Consider the following 18,756-nt stretch of genomic DNA (forward strand, 5'->3'; position numbering starts at 1 on the left):
GAAGGAGGGGCCTCTCAGTGAGAATTTGGCTGAAGAAGCCACGAAGGAGTTGGGGAGTGCAGTGGGTGGGACTGGCTTCCTCAGGAATGCCCTTTAACCCCTTCCCTAGCTGGAGAGGGGAGTGTTGAGGAGGGGACTTGAGATCTCAAGATAGGTACTCTTACCGAAGACCTTAATCTCTGAAACCGCTTTTGCTGCACAAAGGAATTGTTTCAACAATTATTCATTGATCACTGGAGCCACGTGTGGGGAAAAGGGTGGCAGGGAGAGGTGCAGAGAAGGAGGAATCTGCCTAACCCTTTCACATCTTTCTTGGGGCACCTTAGGTCTACCCGTGTTGGCATAGCACCCCCAGTCATTAGCCTCCCTGGAGGCCAGGTAATGCTAGATAAAGGATAAGGAGTCATGTACTGCCACTGACATGCTGTGTGACCTTGAGCAAGTTGCTTTGCTTCTCTGGGCCTTTTGCTGTGATGTTGAGGGAGAAGGCTGATCCTCAACATCACTTCCAAAAGCAATACTATCTCTGCAAGACCCCACCACCAACCAGCCTTAATGAAAACATCATTTAGGAGAGTTTGAATGAAAAGTCCTTGGAAAGGGGCTAACATCCTCCCTTCTGGATCCTTCTCCTTAGTACTTTCAGATGCACATCCAGTCTTGCTCCTCTGCACCCCTATTCACCTTGCCATTGTCTTTGTTCAAGCCACAGTCGCTACTCACCTCCATTATTCTTATCAGCCTCCTACTCGGTCTCCCTGTCCAACTCCCTTAAATCAATTCCCCTTACCCATAGCAATTTTTCTAAAACTCAGATCTGGTGTCACTCTCCTATTTAGACCCTTCACTGGCTCCCTACTCTCTCTTGAGTAGGGTCTAAAATGTAACATCAAAGACACTTCAAGATTCTGCCTGCTTCTCCTGCCTTGTTTCTCAGTATTCCACCATTGAAGCCCACATAGTCTAGCCATAATAAAACTAGTTCTCAGAACTCAACAGACCCTCCTCTAGCCTTTGCACTTCTGTTTGCTCTCCCTGGAATATTCTAAGCATGCCCGCTGCTCTTTGTTTTGTTCTACTTGTTTTGTCCTACATGTTTTGTCCTAAACTTTCTCCATGAAGCCTTCCTTGATTCACTAAGAGTGAGTTTGACTCTTCTGTTTTTACCTGGCTTTAAATCCATGGTAACATTTAGCACATTGAATTGTAAATGTCTACTGAATCTCCTTAAAGACAGGAATTATGTCAGCTGTGTCCTGCACAGGGCCTGGCACTGACTAGTGATTCCATAACATAAGTGATTGAAGGCATGAAGGCCTCTGTTGTCTGGGTAGGTACTGTGATATACAGTAATTCAAGGTCAAGACCATGGGATAGTAGGAAAAAAACAAAGAATTTGAAGTTGTTGCTTTGGCAAGTCATTAAATTCCTGAGGCTCAAGTCTATCATCTGTAAAATAGAGATAAAATAGAGACAGTAACAGGGAGGATAGTATAAAATAAAATTAGGTATGAAAACACTTGTCATATACCAGGTCCTCAATAAACTTACTAATGCCTGACTCAGAGGTAGTGTTCAATTAAGAGATACAGAATTGTTGAATGAGCAAATGAAGATCACAGATAGGACAAATGGCCCTCCAAACCTCAAGAGGCAGTTAATCTGGGGGACAGGAAAACAAGATTGCGCCCCTGCCAACAATTACCAAAACTGGAGTACAGATTTGATGGATATGTGAGGCTTCATTATCTTAATTTTCTACTTTTATATACACAGGGGTTGGCAAAAGTAGGTTTACAGTTGTGAGTATATGAAACACAAAGTTTATTCTTGTATTTTAAAAAAGATTTTATTTATTTTTAGATAGAGGGGAAGAGGGAGAGAAACATCAATGTGTGGTTGCCTCTCACATGCCCCCTACTGGGGGCCTGACCTGCAACCCAGGCATGTGCCCTGACTGGGAATCAAACCAATGACCCTTTGGTTCACAGGCCAGCACTCAATCCGCTGGGGCACACCAGCCACGGCATATTCTTGTATTATTTCTTTTTAATGATGAAAGAAAGAGAAAAATCGATTGGGTGTTCCACCCATTCATGCATTCATTGCTTGACTTCTGCATGTGTCCTGGCCAGGGATAAAACCCACAACCTTGGCATGTCAGGACAATGCTCAAACCAACTGAGCTACCCACCCAAGAAGTATTATTTATTTATTAATTATTGTATTATTAATTATTATCATCTACTTTTGCCACTTCTGTGTGTGTGCATGTGTGTGTGTCCTTAATTGAAACTTAAAGAGATCAGACATTAATATATTAAACATAAGACATCGTAGTACCCCGGGGCAAAGAATGAACATTTTACACTGGCCCAGTTGCCCTCAGTGCCTCCCAGCCACCTTGGGAGGATGAATTCACTCTCTTTAACCTGGGTCTAGAGCAGCGAGTTTAAACCGTTGTGCCACAAGAATTTTTACAACATGCAATACCTGATTATTTAGTCAGGGGCACTAAGGGATAACCCTTAGATTGTGAAATAAAAAAATGACAACAGCCAATACAACAATAGCTGTCTGGGTGAATGAATAAAAATTATACCTATTTTTTTGTCAGATTGGCAAAAAATATATTTTTGTGTGTGCTGCAGAATTTTAGTAATTAGTTTATGTGTGCCATGAGATGAAAAAGGTTGAAAATCACTGGTCTAGAGCCAACTCTTCCAATCTCAAGCCCACTACATTTTTCCCTGCACTGGGGTGGCCTCCATTTAAGAAACTCAGGACTGATGTGTGGAGGGAGGGGAAGATAGACAGACAGTGTGAAACAGAAGCCCACCAAGCCCCAGCCCCTGGCCCAGCCCCAGCCCCAGCCCCGGCAGCACTGCCTCCACCCACTCCACAGTTAATGAGGTAATGGTACCCTAGGGAAAGAGGCACTTAGTGCTGACAATGAGGCTAATTAGCAGAATGCCGATTAGTACCAGGGGACCGCTAAATGTGGGAGGGGGGATTTCATGTATGGAAATAGCTTCTGCAGAGGAAGGGAGGACTGGGCTTGAGAGGATGGGAACAAGACAACAGCATTTCCTCTCTCCACATCATCTACCAGCACACCCCTCTTCCAGGAAGGCTTCCTAAACTCCTCACTCTACTCCCCTGTGGTCAATTAGAGACTGTGGAATGAGGCTTGGGGGAATGAAGGGCAAGAGCCAGGACATGTGCTAAACTTTTTCTAATTGCAAAATATTTCAGATATATAAAAAGATACGATTATACATAATGAAAGTTCATATACCTACCACTCAGCTTAAGAAATACAAGTCACTGATTCACTTGAAGCGTTCTCTGTATACCTGTCTGTTACCCCTTTTCCTCTGCCCACCCTGGGAGATAACCCTTCTCAATCCGGTGTGTGCTATATACTCTCTGTGGATTATAGCCTTTATTTTCTCTCTTCCCCGCTCTGGAGCAGCACCATCCAATAGAACTGTGTGTAAGGATGGAAATGATCTATCTATACCTGTAGGGTCCAATATGCTAGCCATTAGCAACAAGTGAACCCTTGAAATGTGGCCAGTGCAAATGATAAACTAAATCTTTAATCATTCTAGTTTTAATTAATTTAAAGATAAATAGCCAAATGTGGCTAGTGACTACTGTACTGGACAGTGAGGCTTCAATACATATGTGCCTAAGGGGGCCCCATGAGGGTGGGGACTTCGTTGTACTCACTTCTGTGAGTCTAGAACAGTGTCTGGCAAATTGCAGGTGCTCAGTAAATATTTAAGTCGATGACTGAATCTTACAACAAGCCAGTTATGTATCATTCCCATTTCCCAGTAGGGATCACTGAGGCCTAGAAATGATGACTTGAGAAGGCACCTTGGCCATAAGTGATAACTCCAGGATTTGGGCCCTGTTCTTCCTGACCTTAAGTCTATGCCCTTAGCCACTTCACAAGGGGCTTCCCTGAGCCTCTCCCTGTGCTGTCACTTGAGTAACAGAAGGCAGCTCCTCCGGGATCTTCTCTGTGCACCGCCCTCATCTGCAGCTGCAACATCAGCCCCCTGTTCTCCAGGTGTCCTGGTTTCCTTCTACCCAGGCAGTACTGTGTGAACTTCTCCTCCCAGCAGCTAGGTGATCGAGCTCCTAAAGCCACAGACAAGTACAATGGAGATGGAGACAGCAGGGAGAAAGGAGTGGGGTGGCAAGAAGGTGAAGAAACCTGGTGCTATGTGTAGGCAGGGGGGTGAGGGGTGGGTGAGACAAGTACTCAGTTTGACTGAGGAAGAGGCATGGATGTTTTCTACTGTTTTATTTATGAAACGCTTATTAAACTGATAGAAAGTTAGTGTCTGTCAGCAGGTTGGTGAAGGGAGTCACTGTGTGCCCTCGACCCCTCCTCACTGTGGGGGCTGAAGCCAGGAGTGGCTTCATCCTTCCCTCCATCTTGCAGCAATGGGCTGGGAGAGGCCCTGGGGCAGAGGAAGGGAAGGATGGGAAGTCTTGTTCCAGGCTTTCTGGCAGGAGTTTTGCTTCTCCTCTGTAGCAGTGGTTTAAACTGGGCAGCAGGGAGGATGAACTCCTCTGGGACCCCCTCCTGTCTCACCAGCCCAGGGGTGGGAGTGTCCTCTTTAGCTGCTTCTCAAGAAAGGGTCCTCTGTCACTTCTCTCATTCCCTTCAGAGATGCTGCCTCCCACAGGTCTCAAAGGGCGTTGCCCTCAGTCCTCAAGGTCAGGGGGCAGGGAGCCAGACTTGGAGCCCAGCAGCTGGTGACCTCTTCTGGCTGGAGGTGCAGCTATGTCCATACTTCTAGGGGTATCATGCCCTCCTTGCTACCCAGCGGGGGCAACAAAGACTCATCCTCCAGGAACTTGAGGGGAAAGTGGACCAGATGGCCCTGAACCTGGGTGAGCTCAGACCGGGCCAAGGGAGGGCTGACCATGGCTAGGGGCTCCACGGTCACGTATTCCCGGAGTGCCCGCAGAGAACGTATGGCATTGGATGGCAGGCAGCGGAAGATCTAGGGGGGAGGAAGCATGGAAGCCAATAAGGTTTGGGGAGACCTTGCCAAGAGCCCAAGCCCAGCTGAGCTGAATGCCCCCATATTCACATCATCTCCCCGCACACCAACCCTGAGCCACTGAATCCTATGATATGACCCTAGACTCCCATGCCCCTTCTGAGGATGGTGGTGCAGTGTGGCTTCTCTCCATCCCACCCTGAACAGGATAATCCATGAAGTGCCCTCTGGCCCACTCCCCTCAATGCCCACCTGCTCATAGATATTAGCATTGCTCTCAGCTATATCGTGCCACAACTGAAAGAAGTCATCACAGACAGGGTCTCGGAGATCCAGATCTGGCCGGGCATCTGCTCCGAGAACCACGCTACAGGACAAAGGGGTCCAAGCAGTGCCAATTAAGATCCTTAGAGAGCCTGAATGCCAGGGAAGCTATGCTGTGCCTACCCAGGTCATTCAGAATGGATGCAGTGCTAAACAACAAAATAGTGTCAAGGAGTCCAACAGAGCCCTCATTTGTCTCTACTTTGGTGACTACTTTGATGCTTTAAAATATATCAAATTATTTTAAAAGTATTTTTCTCATTTTTTTGGTGTCTCTACTTTGCTGGCACCTCAAACTTGAGTAGTCTGCCTATTGAGAAATCCGGCACTATGTCTAAACAATTGTACCTGCTCAAAAGGCAGACTCCCCGCCCCACCTCCATCTCCCGCCACACCATCTAGCACCCAACCAGGCCTCTACCTGAAGCAGTGCTTCCTCAAACTCAAGGCAAACCTGCCCGCCTGATATTCCATGCCATCCATGAGGGATGGCTCCATCTCTGTGTCCTCAATCAGCACAGCCAGCTCACTGTCCCGCTTTCCCAGAAGGCTCCGGTCATTGATGTTCGCAGAGCCTGGGGTTGGTACAGAACACGTTGTGTCTGCCTGAGCCCAGGGGACCCCTCCACCCCATCACCTCTACCAGAGCACATGACTGTGAGCAACACACCTTCTTTGGCTTCCATCCCCAACTGGGCCGCAGTGGCAGTCACCTCCCCTCATCCCATTGCCCCTGACTGGGCCCTGCTCCACCTCTCCCACCCTGCTCTTGCTACCAGGGACCCAGATCCAGCACTGACCAATGATGACTGTCCGGTCATCTGCAATGAGCATCTTGCTGTGGATATAGATGAGCTCTGAGACTGGGTGCTCACCCAGCTCTCCGTGTGTGCGGAGCCCACAGATAGACATATAGTCCCGCCACGCTGTACCCACTGTAAGTAAAAGAGATGGGGAGGGGAGTGAGGTGAGAGGTGCCCCGCAGTGCAGAGGGAGCCCTGTTCCACCCACCTCCTCACTTCAGAAGCCCTTTACAGCCTAGTCTATATACTTCTCCCTCCAGTGACAGACCACCTGTGGTCTCAGGACAGTAGACCCAGAAGCACACAGGTATGATAGACTCCTTCCCTTCACCTGGGTCTCCAGGTCCCTGATCTCCCCTTCCCCAGAGGTCCAGGGCTTGAGCCCCCGGACCCCAGAACTCACTGGCTGCTTTGAGGCGATGTAGGATTGAATGTTCCCCGCGACACAGGGTCCTGAGGGAAAAGAACGGGTGAGAGAAAGGAAGGCTGGAGGAGGAGACGGCGAATGTCAGGAGAGAGGCAGACCTCCAAAGTCTAGTGGGAAGGGGTCGGGACAGAACCAGGAGGGAGGCATGAGTGAATGGGGCCATGGAGACCCCATAGGTCACCTGTAGGTGAAGTGCAGAATGGCTTGGATGGAGTTACCACCCCCTGTGGAGATGTCACCCTCAAAACCTGGGAGCAGGGGCAGAAGCACGTAGACTCGGAAGCACTGCCCCTGTCTGGGGAAGGGGTAGAGTCAGAGGTGTGGTTTCTCTCCAAAGCCCCACCCCCCAGGTGGGCTTAAACCACACCCACAATCTCCCGCCTCCTGCCAGTCCACCTTACTTGTGGGCCTTCAGGATTCTGTCCACAATCTCATCGCCCACCTTGTTCAGAACTGTCCGTCCATCTGAGCAGCTAATGAAGAACTGATTCTGGGGCAGGGACCAAAGGGAGGCATCAGCACCAGGCCCTGGCCCTGCCCTCAGCTCTCAGCTGCCATCCTTTCCCCAGTCCAGGTCCCCATCCCAGGCTTCTGCTTCCCTCCAGGCCCAGCCACACCAGCCCACAACAGTGATCCCACTGACATCCTAAGTCTCTCTCCTGCGACATCTCCATTTTCTTCCCTCCTCCCCCTAGTCAGACCTCAATGTAGAGGAAGTGCTGGCTCTCCCTGATAGTGTGCAGGTAGGCATTGAGGATGGAGTTCTCCGAAGTCCCTGCTGACCAGCGGTCCACTGACCGCAAGACCTGGGGGAACAGTAAATGTGATGTGGCTCCTGACTCCAGGAGGGCAGGAGTCTGGAGGGCTCTAAGGTCAGGGAGAGTGGACTAAAGGGATGGAGGACTGGGGGTGGGCTGAAGTTGGGGTCTCACCTGCACAGTGGTGCACTGCCCCCCTGGGAGTGTGAAGGGGAGCTGGTCTGCAGTGCTGGTGGACTTGGGCAGCAGGTAAGGGTACATGGGTGTCTTGTACTTGGCCTTGGTAGTCTGAGGTGGAGGACCGGCAGAGTCAGTGGGAGGTGGCAAGCTGCCCCTGGTGGCCTCCCAACCTCGAGCACTAGCAGGAAGGAGTGAGCACCTTGGTGAAGTTCCAGCGCTGGATGAAGTGTCGGGCCAGGTCCCGGGCAGGTGGGCCATGGACAACCACCCCAACATCCCGCCATGGCATGCGTGGTGTGATCTTTCTGTCGATGAAATCTGGGGGTCCCAGAAGAGTCAAAAGAGAGGTCAGGGATGGTCTCTTGGGGACACATGAGGCAGGGAGGAGGAGCTGACCAGAGGGAAGGCTGCATTATCCTTGACCCAGCTTGTCCCTTTCTCAGTCCCAGCTCTGACTTTTGTCCCCTGCTCCCAGCCCTTGGGGATCCTCACCCTCAAAAGGCCGGTCCAGCTGCACCCAGTCCTTAGTGTTAAGATTGCTGTAGTCCTTGCCCAGCCAGAAGAACTGGCTGTGAGGGTGGTCTGGGATGGCTGGAGAGTCTGAGCACGGGGTGGGAGGCTGTGAGAGGAACACACCCAAGCCATGGGCAAGGGGAGGTCATGGGGGCCATACAGAGCCAGAGCCAAAGAGAAGATAGGAACACTGAAGGGGCATGAGACAGAGAGACAGAGACACAGAAAGTAAAAATGAAGTCTGATTTCCCAGCCCTCCCCTGCAGCTGCACGTCCTAGAGAAATTGGTGTGTGGGGGGAGTGTGGTTAGTGGAAATGGGAAAGGGACTGGGTCATTATATCTTCAAAGTGGTTCCAGGAGGGCCAAGGAACACTGAATGTGGGCAGCGCTTGGAATGACTGGAAAGGAAAGGGAGAGCTGGAAAGGGCTACGAATTCAGTTAGCTGAGTTTGGGGGAGTTCAGCAAGGCCTTGGGGGGTTACCTCTGGGGCAGCTGATTCAGCGGAGTCTCCAAGGTCAGTCAGTCGGTAGTGCATGTCATCCCAACGGCCATAGGCAAGATCCAGCCCTCCCATAAAGGCCACTACTTGGTCCACCACCAGGAGTTTCTCATGATGGGCCCACAGTGTCACATGGTCTGGGTGGCGCATCACCTGGAACAGGCATGAAAAAGCTCATGAGGGTGGGCTTTGGTGAGAGAGAGATGAGAGGCGATGCTGGTAGGAAGATGGAAAGCTAGAAGGATAAGATGTTTAAGGAAAGGGAGGGTGAAGAGGACTGGGAAGTGTGGTGAGGAGGGCTGCAGTGTAGGAGGGGTCTCTGAGGCATGAGTTACCTTAATATTGGGGTGCAGCAGCATCAGTGCCCTCTTGCTATAGCCACTGTTGATGCTCAAGGCCAACTCCACTTCCTTAAACAGCAGTATGGACACACGGACACCCTCTTCCTGGTGGTGTGCAGGGTATCAGATCCTAATGCCTCTCTCAGAATGGCCCCTTTCCACCTTGCCAAACCCTTCCCCTTGCTCAGGATTCCTGGATATCCCTTCACCCAGCCTGGAGATGCAATGCTCTTGCATCTCCAGTTGCTCTGGAGATGCAACTTACACCCTGCATTGTGTTTTGTCACCTAGCAATGGGTGAGCAATCCTCTCTCTCACTCATATATCTACATATCTACCCACCTACCTGCCATTATCCATCCATCCATCTTCCCATTTATTTATCCCCTTACCTACTGCCTATCATTCATCCAACTACACACCCACCTTCCTATTGATCCACCTTTCCAAACTCATATCCTTCCACATATCTCCCTCTCCATCATTTTTCCATCCTTTCACCTATCCGCTCTCCATCATCCACTTATCTATCCTCCTGTCCATCAACATCTGTGAATGCCTCCAACATGGCAGGCACTGTGCCTGGTCCTGGAACTAGTGATATTAACCAATCCAGTGAGAAATAGACATTACACCCCCAGGTAACACTATAAAGTGCAATGGCTACCGGGAGGGAAGTCCATACCAGGTAGAAGAGGAGCATAAAGAGGGAGGTGTCAGTTCTCCTTAGGGAAGAGGAGGAGGTGATGCTTTGCTGGACACTGAGGTAGGATGGGCACGTTTCCTCCCCCTGAAGCCTCAGATTCCTATGTTCCTCCATAATTTGGTCCCTTCTAACCAAACTCCACCCACAGGCAACCCCCACCACACCTCCCTTCCAGCCTGACCACTCTCCTCACCGCCTTCTTTTTGAGCATAATGTCCAATCTCCAGTCATCTGAATAGGCTGGACGCTTCAGGTAAATCTCAGGACTCAACCTGGGATTTGCGGGGGGTGAGGAGGATAAGCTAAGCCCCAGACAACCAGCCACTCCTCCCTCTTGACTCCCTCCTGTGACCCATAAGTTGATGTGCCACAGGCCCTTCCCACCCCTTCTTGCTTGAGCTTTCCCCCCACTTACCACCAGTCTGTGATGAAAATCTCCTCTTGAGCTCGCAGGATGGCATCTGCCACAGCAGCGAAGTAACCTGCCCCATTCACAAACCTGGGGGGAGGCCAAGCCAAGGAGGTCAGGGAAGTCAGAAGCCAGAAAGCTCTGGAGAGTGAAGACCAGAGGATAGTCGTGGGTCAGAGGTGACAGCAGGGTCAAAGTTCAAGGGTGATCAGAGAAGTCAGGTGGTATAAAATGTATCAAAGTGGGGTAAATTTGCAGTATGAGCTAAAAAAAATAAAAATTAAAAAAGACAACAAACTAAAGAAAATGACTAAAGACTGGGAAGATTAATACATCACATATAAAGACTTCCAACACATATAAACCAACCAAAAAGTGAACAGAGAGTAAGAACTGACAGTTCACAGAAGAAATTAAAATGGTCAATCATAAGGAAAGATGTTTAATTTCACTAGTAAACAAGAAAACTGATGTAAAATTAAATAACTTTAATTCACTAGATTGGCAAAAATTAAAATCGTTGGTAACATTCAATGTTAGCATATTAGGAAGTGGGTATTCTCATAGACTATGGGTACATTGTTTATAACCCTTTCAGATGACAATTTGGCAGTATCAATCAGACTATTAAATGTGCATACCCTTTAATACCATTAAATATACATAGTAATTCCACTCCTAGGAATATATCCTATTAAATGCTTAGGCACAGATTATGTTCATTGCAGCATTGTTTATAAGAGTGAAAAATGGGCCCTGGCTGGTGTGGCTCAGTGGGCTGAGTGCCAGCCTGCAAACTGAAAGATTGACGGTTTGATTCCCAGTCAGGGCACATGCTTGGGTTGTGGGCCAGGGCCCTGATTGGGGGCATGTGAGAGGCAGCCAATTAATGTTTCTCTTGCACATTGATGTTTTCCTCCCTCTCTTTCTTTTTCCCTTCTCTCTCTGAAAATAAATAAATAATTTTTTCAAAAAAACAAGAGTGAAAAATGGCAAGGGGGAGTAAAAACTGGGAAATAACTTAAATGCCTAATCTCTGATACATGTATTAAGTGAAAAACTATGCCACAGAAGGGAGTACAGGACCTCATTTACGTTAAAACAAAAAGTAACATATAGGTTGGAAAAAATCTGGGAGGACAAATTTCCAACTGTTGCCAGGGTTACTTCTGAGGTGAGAAAATGGATTGTTGGGAGGGACTATAGGGAAGAAGTACAGGCTGGGGATAGAGGGAATAAAGGGTTGTACAATCAGTGGGACTTTGTTTCCATGTTGTTTGACTTTTTAATAACATTCTAGGATGATAGTTAAGAGCAGGATCTTAACCCAGACCGCCTGGGTTTGAATCCTGGTTCCACTGTTTACAAGGTATGGGACCCGGGAAAGTGACTTAACTCCTCCTTGCCTCCATTTCCTCACCTGTAAAATGGGGATAACTATACCTGCCTTGTAGGGTTGTTGGGACAATTCAATAAGTTAATACATATAAAGCACTAAGAATAGTTCCTGGCACATAGTAAGGGCTACTTAAGTACCTATTAGCTATTATTATTCTTATGTTAAAAACATCTCAACATCACCTTCCATGACTCCCCTCTGTCTGTCATAAAGGTCAACCTCCTTGGCTCCGTATGAGGGGACAGACTGGGGGCTACCGATTTCCAGACTCTTCTCTGGCCACTCCTCACTCTGCAACAACAGCCAGACCTGCGGTTCCCAGACACACCAGGCTATCTCTAGCTTCTCTGCATGGACTGCCCTTTTCCATTTTCTTTATCTTGCCTTCTGGAGGCCCATTCCTGATGTTCCCACAGTGAGGCAGATCCTGCTCCTCTGTGCTTGTACCTGTATCTACCACCAGCATGGTGTGTTCCCATTGTTTCGTGACTGAATCATTTACTGAACTGTGTCTTACTCCTGCCACTGGATATGGCATTGACTCATGCTTAGAAAATGCTTATTAAATGAAACAAATTGGAGAGATTTGAGGAGATCATAGAGGACACAAAGTCTGGTCAGTGTGGTAAAAGGGGGTTCAAAAGATCACAGGAGGTCAGATTGTTCAGGAATCAGAGTAGATTATCAAGCCTGAGGATGAGAAACATCAGAGAAGAATCAGAGAACAGTGTGGTGAAAGAGGTCAGGGGATCAGGGAGATTTGAGAAATCAAAGGGGAAGCTTACTGAGGTCAAAGGAGATAAAAGAGGACCAACGGGGTCAAGAAGGCCACAGACAAGCTCAGAAGGGACGCCAGTGTCTTACCACCGTGCCAAAATCCCAGGCCGGGGCGGAGCATAGCTGTCATGCCGGTGCAGCTGCAGGAAATCTCTGCCTGGGCCCTGGGCCAGCTCAGTGATTTCCTGGCCCCACCACCTCGCCTGTCGGTAGCTGCTGCACTTGAGAATCAGCGACCTAGACAGCATGATGAAATGGACCACAGGCCTCACATATGGTACCTCTGGCCTGGCCCAGAAACCTCCCCACTTTAGCTATCACCTCCTTCCCACTTCCTCCCTTAGTCCTTACATCACGACTCTGTAGGGACAAGGTATGTATCTGCCTTTTTCACAGCCAGGTTCTTCTCACCTAGTGTTGTGGTAGGCATTCAGGTTTGTTAAATGAATAAATGAATGAATGGAGTGCATTTCTTTTCTATCAAGGACCCCTCCCCCATGCTTCTACTCAGCCCCCTTTCTCTGGGCTGGGACTCTAGGAGCACTCCCAAGCATCTGGAAAAAACAGCTCCCTGGTTCCAAATCATGGCCAATTCTAAATAATGGCCAAATCATGGAAACGCCTTCCCTCTTTTCATGGGCTCTTCTAAGAAACTCCCCTCAGGGCCTGAGGCTGGCAATTTACTCACCAGGTGTCTGTCCACACAAGGGAGGCCTTACCTGTGGGAGGTGTCGATCCGGACACCATACCGAGTCTCTGTGCTCCTTTTCCCCACTTGCACCTCAAAGCCAGGGTCAAAGAGCTGAACAAAGGAGATTGCACCGGTCTCGAGGCACATGTACAGCAGGAAGGAGTCCTTTACCACCAGCCACCTGGAGCAGAAGGTCTCTATCTGTTCCTCCCTGCCCTTGGGATCTCCTTCCACCCCCACTCAAAGCCCAGCTGCCCAACTCCAGGCCCCACCTCTTGGACCAGCGATAGCAAACTTGGTCTCGGCCACAGCAGGTGAGGCCAGGAACACGGTGGCCACCAGAGCGCTTCCGGATCACCCCTTCCCTGTGGGAAAAATCAAGAACAGATGCTGGATGGGGAATCCAGACCCCCTAGCCTACTCTTCACCATACTCCCCATTCTCCAGCAGGGAGAGATTCAGAAGTTTACAGATAGCTAGGTGAGGAGTGTCAGACACTTACAGTCCTTTGGATCCAAGGTCTGGGATAAAGGACAGCTGACTGACTTCCAGAAACTCTGTCTGCAGAAGAAACCAAAGGCTCAGAGGACAGACTCTGGCTTTCAGCCCCTCAGACCCTATTGACTCCAGTCCTCTGCTCCTTGGGGGTCTGATTATCCTGATCCACCTAAGAAGACCCGGGCATCCAGCCCTGAATCTTACCATGGCACGGTAGTTGCGATAGAAAGACATGGTCAGGAGGCGGTTGAGGTAATTCTCCAAGTATTTCTGAAGTAGAAATGGGAGACAGAGACAGATAGGACCAGAACTATTTGCACACCAATGCCTTCCCAAAGGTGCTGGGTCGCACCTGTTTGCTGGATGCATGTCTGGTGGAGCCTTCAGGACCCGCTCGGGGTAGAGAGGGCATCTCTCTGTTGGCTTCCTCTGGGGTTGGAGAATAGGGAACAGCAAAGCTGTGGAAAGGATGGGGTGAGGGTCAAGGAAGAGCTGGGCAGCTCACCGCTTGGATTCCTGAAGCACTGGAGATGGAGCCTTGGAGAAAGGGAGGAGACCTGGAGGCTGGCAGAAGGAAGGCCCCCTATACTAAGAACAGAGACAAGAAATGGGGGAGACTACCAAGGGCATTTTGGGCATCCAACCTGGGTAGGATACTGGCACAGAACCATGGACAGAGAGAGCTAATCAGGGAAGGTTTCCTGGTAACCAGGATCAGAGGAGGGAGCCCAGTAGCCTGAGTTGTGGGAGGAAAGTACTTCGGAGAGGAAAGGCTGGGGCTGGGGATGAGACAGGCAGAAAGGCCTCACGGGGACTGGGGCAGTAACAACTCATGCTGCCACAGGGTGAGCTGAACCTGCCCTTCACAGGAAGCAGTCTCATTCTCCCTCACCGAGCCAGAGGGAGCAGGCTCATCAAGACTTTGTGTCTCAGAAGGTCCCGGTGTAGCTCCTGGAAATGACGAAACTTCTTCTTGGTTGTCCAGGTAAAGTCACCATGAGTCAAGCGAACAGAATACAGAGTGCAGGTTCCCACCTGGGGGTTTGAGGAACTGAATGGGTGTTCCCTGGTTGGGTCACAGCCCCCAACTCTAGCCAGTCCTCCCTTAACTCCTGCCCATTGGTGCCAACCCAGGTACCTTGGATCCACTGGTATATCTTTCAGTGCCCACCACCTGGGCTGTGACAGGAACCCCAGGAGCAAACACCAAGGGGTGCATTTTCAGAGGCTGAAGGTCATAGATGGCCAGGAAGGGGTGCATTCGGTCAGCTAGAAGGAAAGAAAGTGCAAGAGTGTAGACTCCAAAAGGTCTGGTCCCCCTCCTCCTCCTCTCCCTGAGGGTCATCCTCTCCGTGTACCTGGGTCCTCTCCCTCTCTCAGAGTATCCACCTCATCAGACTCCATCTGTAACTGGCTGGAGTCCAGGTCGCCCCCAGAAGGGAAGAGGCTTTCTGGGTTAGCTGTCATCCTAGGAATGTGGGCAAGTCTCAGAGAAATGATCTGCCCTGCAGAACTCTGCTCTCTATCCCACCCCCACGCTTCCCCACTGCCCCCTGTTCCCCCTCTTACCCACCGGCCTAGCTCCTGATAACTCCCAATTTCTCTCGGATTATGGCCCCAGCATCTGCAATGCCCCACCAACCCGCCTCTAACCTCCATCCCCTACTTCGGTCCTCCATCCAGAACCCGTGAATCCCGCCTCCCGTCGCCTAATCAGGGGCACGCAGCCAGGAGCACCCAGCCAGGCCCGGATGTCTCTGAACTGGGGCAGAGCAAAAGCCCAGGAAAGGGGACCCGGGGTCGCAAGGGGCTGGGCACAACTGGGACTCAAACTAGGCCAGGCCAGTTGGGAAAGGTGGTCCATGCGGAAAAGAGGAAGTTACGCGCTCCCCGCCTGGGAGGGAAACCCCAAAATCAGAGCGTGCGGCTGAGTCAGGAAGCCCCGCAGCCCCGGCTCGTTCCAGACCCCGCCCGACTTCCCGGGTCCCTCGCGGCGCCCCCTCCCCCGTCCCCTCACCCTGACAGCCCGAGCCGGCTTTGCCGCTGGGTGGCCTGCAGAGGGATCGCAGAAGAGCCAGAGCAGGAGGCACACCCCAGCGAACCGGGGCGGAGCGGCGCTCAGGGCCTGCCCTCGGGGGCGGGACGGCCCCCTGCCTCACCTCCGCGGGATTCTCGTCCGTTCTGTCCCGCCCCCGCCGCCCGCAGTCGCGCCGCCTTTGGCCCGGGGGTGCCTACTGCGCTGTGGGTCTGCGAGGTCGCGCGGCCAGCTCTGTGCGTCGGGCGGGCGCAGTCAGCCGGTTAGCCTGTCGGTCCCGCGCCGTCGGTCCAGTTGTGCCCTGCTGCCTCCCTGTGGGCGCTCGACGCCGCGCACTTTACCCCGCCTTGGAGCCGTCCCCCGGCCCTTTCCGGCCCCTATGGAGACGCGCCTCCGTGGCGGGGACCTGCGGGTGCTCCTTTACAGAGCAGGCAATGAACCACACCGGGCTTGTTTTGGCCAGCGTTTTTAGGTGGAAGGAATGTTGAAAGTTCCGAGGGATGGTGGCCATAAATTCATGAACGTACGCAAGCTTGCATTCTTTCATTCATTCAACGTGTATTGCGCACTTACTACGTGCCAGACCTGAAGAGTGCTGTAGTGAACAAGAGAGTCACGGAACCTGTTGTCCTGAAACTTACCGTCTGGAGGGAAACAGGGACACTTTCAGGTTGTAAAGGACAGTGTAATTAAAAAAAAGTAAAGTATATTTCTTTATCTCTTCTTTGGATGGATATTTGGTCTGTTTCTAGTTTTTGTCTATTGTGAATATAAAACTCCCCCTAACATTCCTGTGTAAGTCTTTGTGTGGTTAATGTTTTCATTTCTCTGGGGTAAATAGCTAGGATAGGAGTTGCTGGGTCATATAATAACTGTGCTTTATCTTTGTAACAAACTGCCAAACTGTTACAAAACAACTGTTTCATCTTTCATTTTCACTTGCTCCAGGAATGGCCAACATTTGATACTGTCATTTGATCTTTACAGTGCTAGCCATTCTAATAAGTAAAATCGTCCATCACTGTAGTTTTATTTGTATTTCACTGATTATTGATGATGTTGAGCATGTTTCATGTGCTTATTAGCCATTTGTAGATCTTTTGTAAAGTGTTCAAATCTTTTGCTAAGTTTTTAAAAACCATGTTATTTGTCTTATTGAATTGTAAGTGTTCTTTATATATATTTGGATACAAATCCTTTATCAGATATGTGTATTGCAAATGTTTTCTTCCAGAATATGGTTTGTCCTTTTAAAATAATGGTGCTTTTTGAGGAGCAGAAGTTTTTGATTTTGATTAATTTGTGGTGTATAGGCTTTATTACCCAGCAATAAAAGTGAATGAAGAAGAAAATGGTGCAGTCACCTTGGAAAGCAGTGCCTTAAAATGTTAAGCATAGAGTTACCATATGGCCCACTAATTCCACTTCTGGATACATACCCAAGAGAATTGAAAACATGTCCATGCAAAACCTTGTACAGAAATGTCCATAGTAGCATTATTCAATTAGCCAAAAAGCAGAAACATCCAAATGTCTATCGACTGATGAATAGATGCACAAAATGTAGTTTAATCTCAACAATAGAATATTTTTCAGCCATAAAAAAGAATGATGTACTGATAAGCTGAAACGTGGATGAACCTTGAAAACATGTTAAGTTAAAGAGAAGCCAGACACAAAGGACCACATTTTCTGTGATTCCATTTATATGTAATGTTTAGAATAAGTAAGTCCATAGAGACAGAAAGTAGATTAGTGGTTGCCAATAGCAGAGAAGGACAAGGGAGGGACTGCTAATGGTACAGACTTTTTTCTGAGGGTCTAAAAATGTTATGAATTGGTTGTGATGGTTGCACAGCTCTGTGAATACAGTAAAAACCATTAATTGTATACTTTAAAATGGTGAATTTTTTATTTAAAAAAGTTTTATTTTTCACAATGTACAGCTGGTGGGATGTGTTGTTAATGCATCTTCATCAGCAGCTGGGACATCCCCACCCTTGGTGTTTCTGGTGTAAATTACTTGAGCTCTGTGCTCTGAAACTGGTTGAATAAGTCCTTTACGAAGGAGTTCCCGAAGGGCTGCCATGGACAGGGAACCATGGATCTTCAGTCTCCAAGACAACAGCTGGGCTTATAAGCTTATGTTAATAGTTGGGAAATTCCTTACAGAGTTTGCCATATGCTGCTTTGTTAAATAAGACTAGGTTATTGAGCTTGTCCCCAGCTTTGCCTTTGGACCACTTCTTTTTGGCCTTGCCCCCAGATTTGTTCACTGGGTCTTTGTCTTTCTTGGCTGACTTTCAGGCATCTTTCTTCTTGTCCTCGTTAACACTGTAGGGAAGCTCCAGAGCAGCTGCTGCCACCACAGCCTTGTAAAGATGGTGGACAAAAGGTTAAAAGTGTGATTTTATGATGTGTGAATTATCTCTTAATAAAGCTGTTAATACAAAATAAACCTGTTAATACATGCAACATGGGTGAATTTAAAAACCATTATGCTGAAAGAAGCCAGACACAAAAGAGTAATACTATATGGTTCCATTTATATTAAGTTCTGAAACAGGGAAAACCAATCTAGAGTGCTGGAAATCCGATCAGTAGTTGCCTGTGGCAGGGAGTGGGGAAGAGATTGACTATGAAGGGGCACATAAGGGAACTTGGTGATGGAAATGTCCTATATCTTGATTAGGGTGGTGATCACATGGATGTATACACTTGTCAAAACTCATAGGACTGTACACTAGGATGCATGCATTAAATTATATGTAAATTTTTACTGGTATGGCTCAGTGGATTGAGTGCTGACCCGAGAACCAAAAGGTGATTGGTTCAATTCCCTGTGAGGGCACATGCCTGGGTTTAGGGCCAGGACCCCAGTTGGGGGCAAACCAGAGGCAACCACACATTGATGTTTCTCTCCTCTTTCTCCCTCCCTTCCCCTCTCTCTGAAAATAAACAAATAAAATCTTAAAACACAACAACAACAACAATTTCTGTCTAAGGCAGTGTAGTCAGCAGTGCTTCCCAACTTTCTCACCCACGTCAGTGTGCCCTCAGGGAATAATAGTGTGCAGCTCTACTAGAGGGCATTACAGCCCTTGGTTTGGGTGCTCTGGACCTGAGGCTCCCAGCCCAGGCAGGCTCTGGCCACCCCCCCAGACCTGGCTGAGGGCATCAGTGCCTGGCTGGGACATGCTGGGGAAGCTCAGTGTAGGGGCAGAGTGGACTCTGGGGTCAGACTGTTGGGAATGTGTGTGAGTTCCTACCCTGCTGATAACTGCCTGTGTGACTCTGGGCAAGTTACCTAATCTCTCAGGGCTTCTGATTCCTCATCTGTGAAACCAGGATAGTAACAGCACTTGCC

General features: G+C 49.2%; 1 protein-coding gene and 1 pseudogene across 2 annotated transcripts; both read right to left on the reverse strand.

The window, feature by feature from the left end:
• Positions 1–4,302: 4,302 nt before the first annotated feature.
• Positions 4,303–15,644, reverse strand: PLD2 (phospholipase D2). 2 transcript variants are annotated; one of them, XM_045824606.1, is made up of 25 exons: positions 15,514–15,644; positions 14,713–14,822; positions 14,493–14,623; positions 14,247–14,389; positions 13,707–13,812; positions 13,559–13,624; positions 13,359–13,417; positions 13,129–13,221; positions 12,885–13,037; positions 12,253–12,402; positions 9,996–10,079; positions 9,774–9,852; positions 8,869–8,979; positions 8,516–8,686; positions 8,012–8,138; positions 7,719–7,837; positions 7,514–7,627; positions 7,283–7,387; positions 6,983–7,071; positions 6,763–6,876; positions 6,558–6,607; positions 6,152–6,286; positions 5,773–5,926; positions 5,280–5,394; positions 4,303–5,027 (listed from the first exon to the last, which is right to left on the reverse strand). In XM_045824606.1, exons 2-25 carry the CDS (start codon positions 14,819–14,821, stop codon positions 4,803–4,805), a joined length of 2,802 nt encoding a protein of 933 aa, XP_045680562.1. In that variant the 5' UTR covers position 14,822; positions 15,514–15,644; the 3' UTR covers positions 4,303–4,802. The 2 variants fall into 2 exon arrangements, with proteins under 2 accessions (XP_045680562.1, XP_045680561.1); XM_045824605.1 differs by lacking the exon at positions 15,514–15,644 and adding an exon at positions 15,372–15,490.
• Positions 15,645–17,322: 1,678 nt separating this feature from the next.
• On the reverse strand, positions 17,323–18,586 carry LOC123809496 (annotated as a pseudogene).
• Between the last annotated feature and the right edge of the window lie 170 nt (positions 18,587–18,756).

This window comes from Phyllostomus hastatus, unplaced genomic scaffold, assembly GCF_019186645.2.
Source record: "Phyllostomus hastatus isolate PE091 unplaced genomic scaffold, TTU_PhHast_1.1 phas_scaffold_55, whole genome shotgun sequence".
In the NCBI taxonomy this organism is placed as follows: domain Eukaryota; kingdom Metazoa; phylum Chordata; class Mammalia; order Chiroptera; family Phyllostomidae; genus Phyllostomus; species Phyllostomus hastatus.

Excerpts from the sequence above, each read along its gene's own strand:
- PLD2 (XM_045824606.1), bottom strand. The coding sequence starts at position 14,821 with ATGACAGCTAACCCAGAAAGCCTCTTCCCTTCTGGGGGCGACCTGGAC. Across the intron at positions 13,418-13,558 it reads ATCGCAACTACCGTGCCATG|ACAGAGTTTCTGGAAGTCAG; the intron begins GTAAGATTCAGG and ends TTTCTTCTGCAG. Across the intron at positions 10,080-12,252 it reads CCTGGGATTTTGGCACGGTG|GTTTGTGAATGGGGCAGGTT; the intron begins GTAAGACACTGG and ends GCCTCCCCCCAG.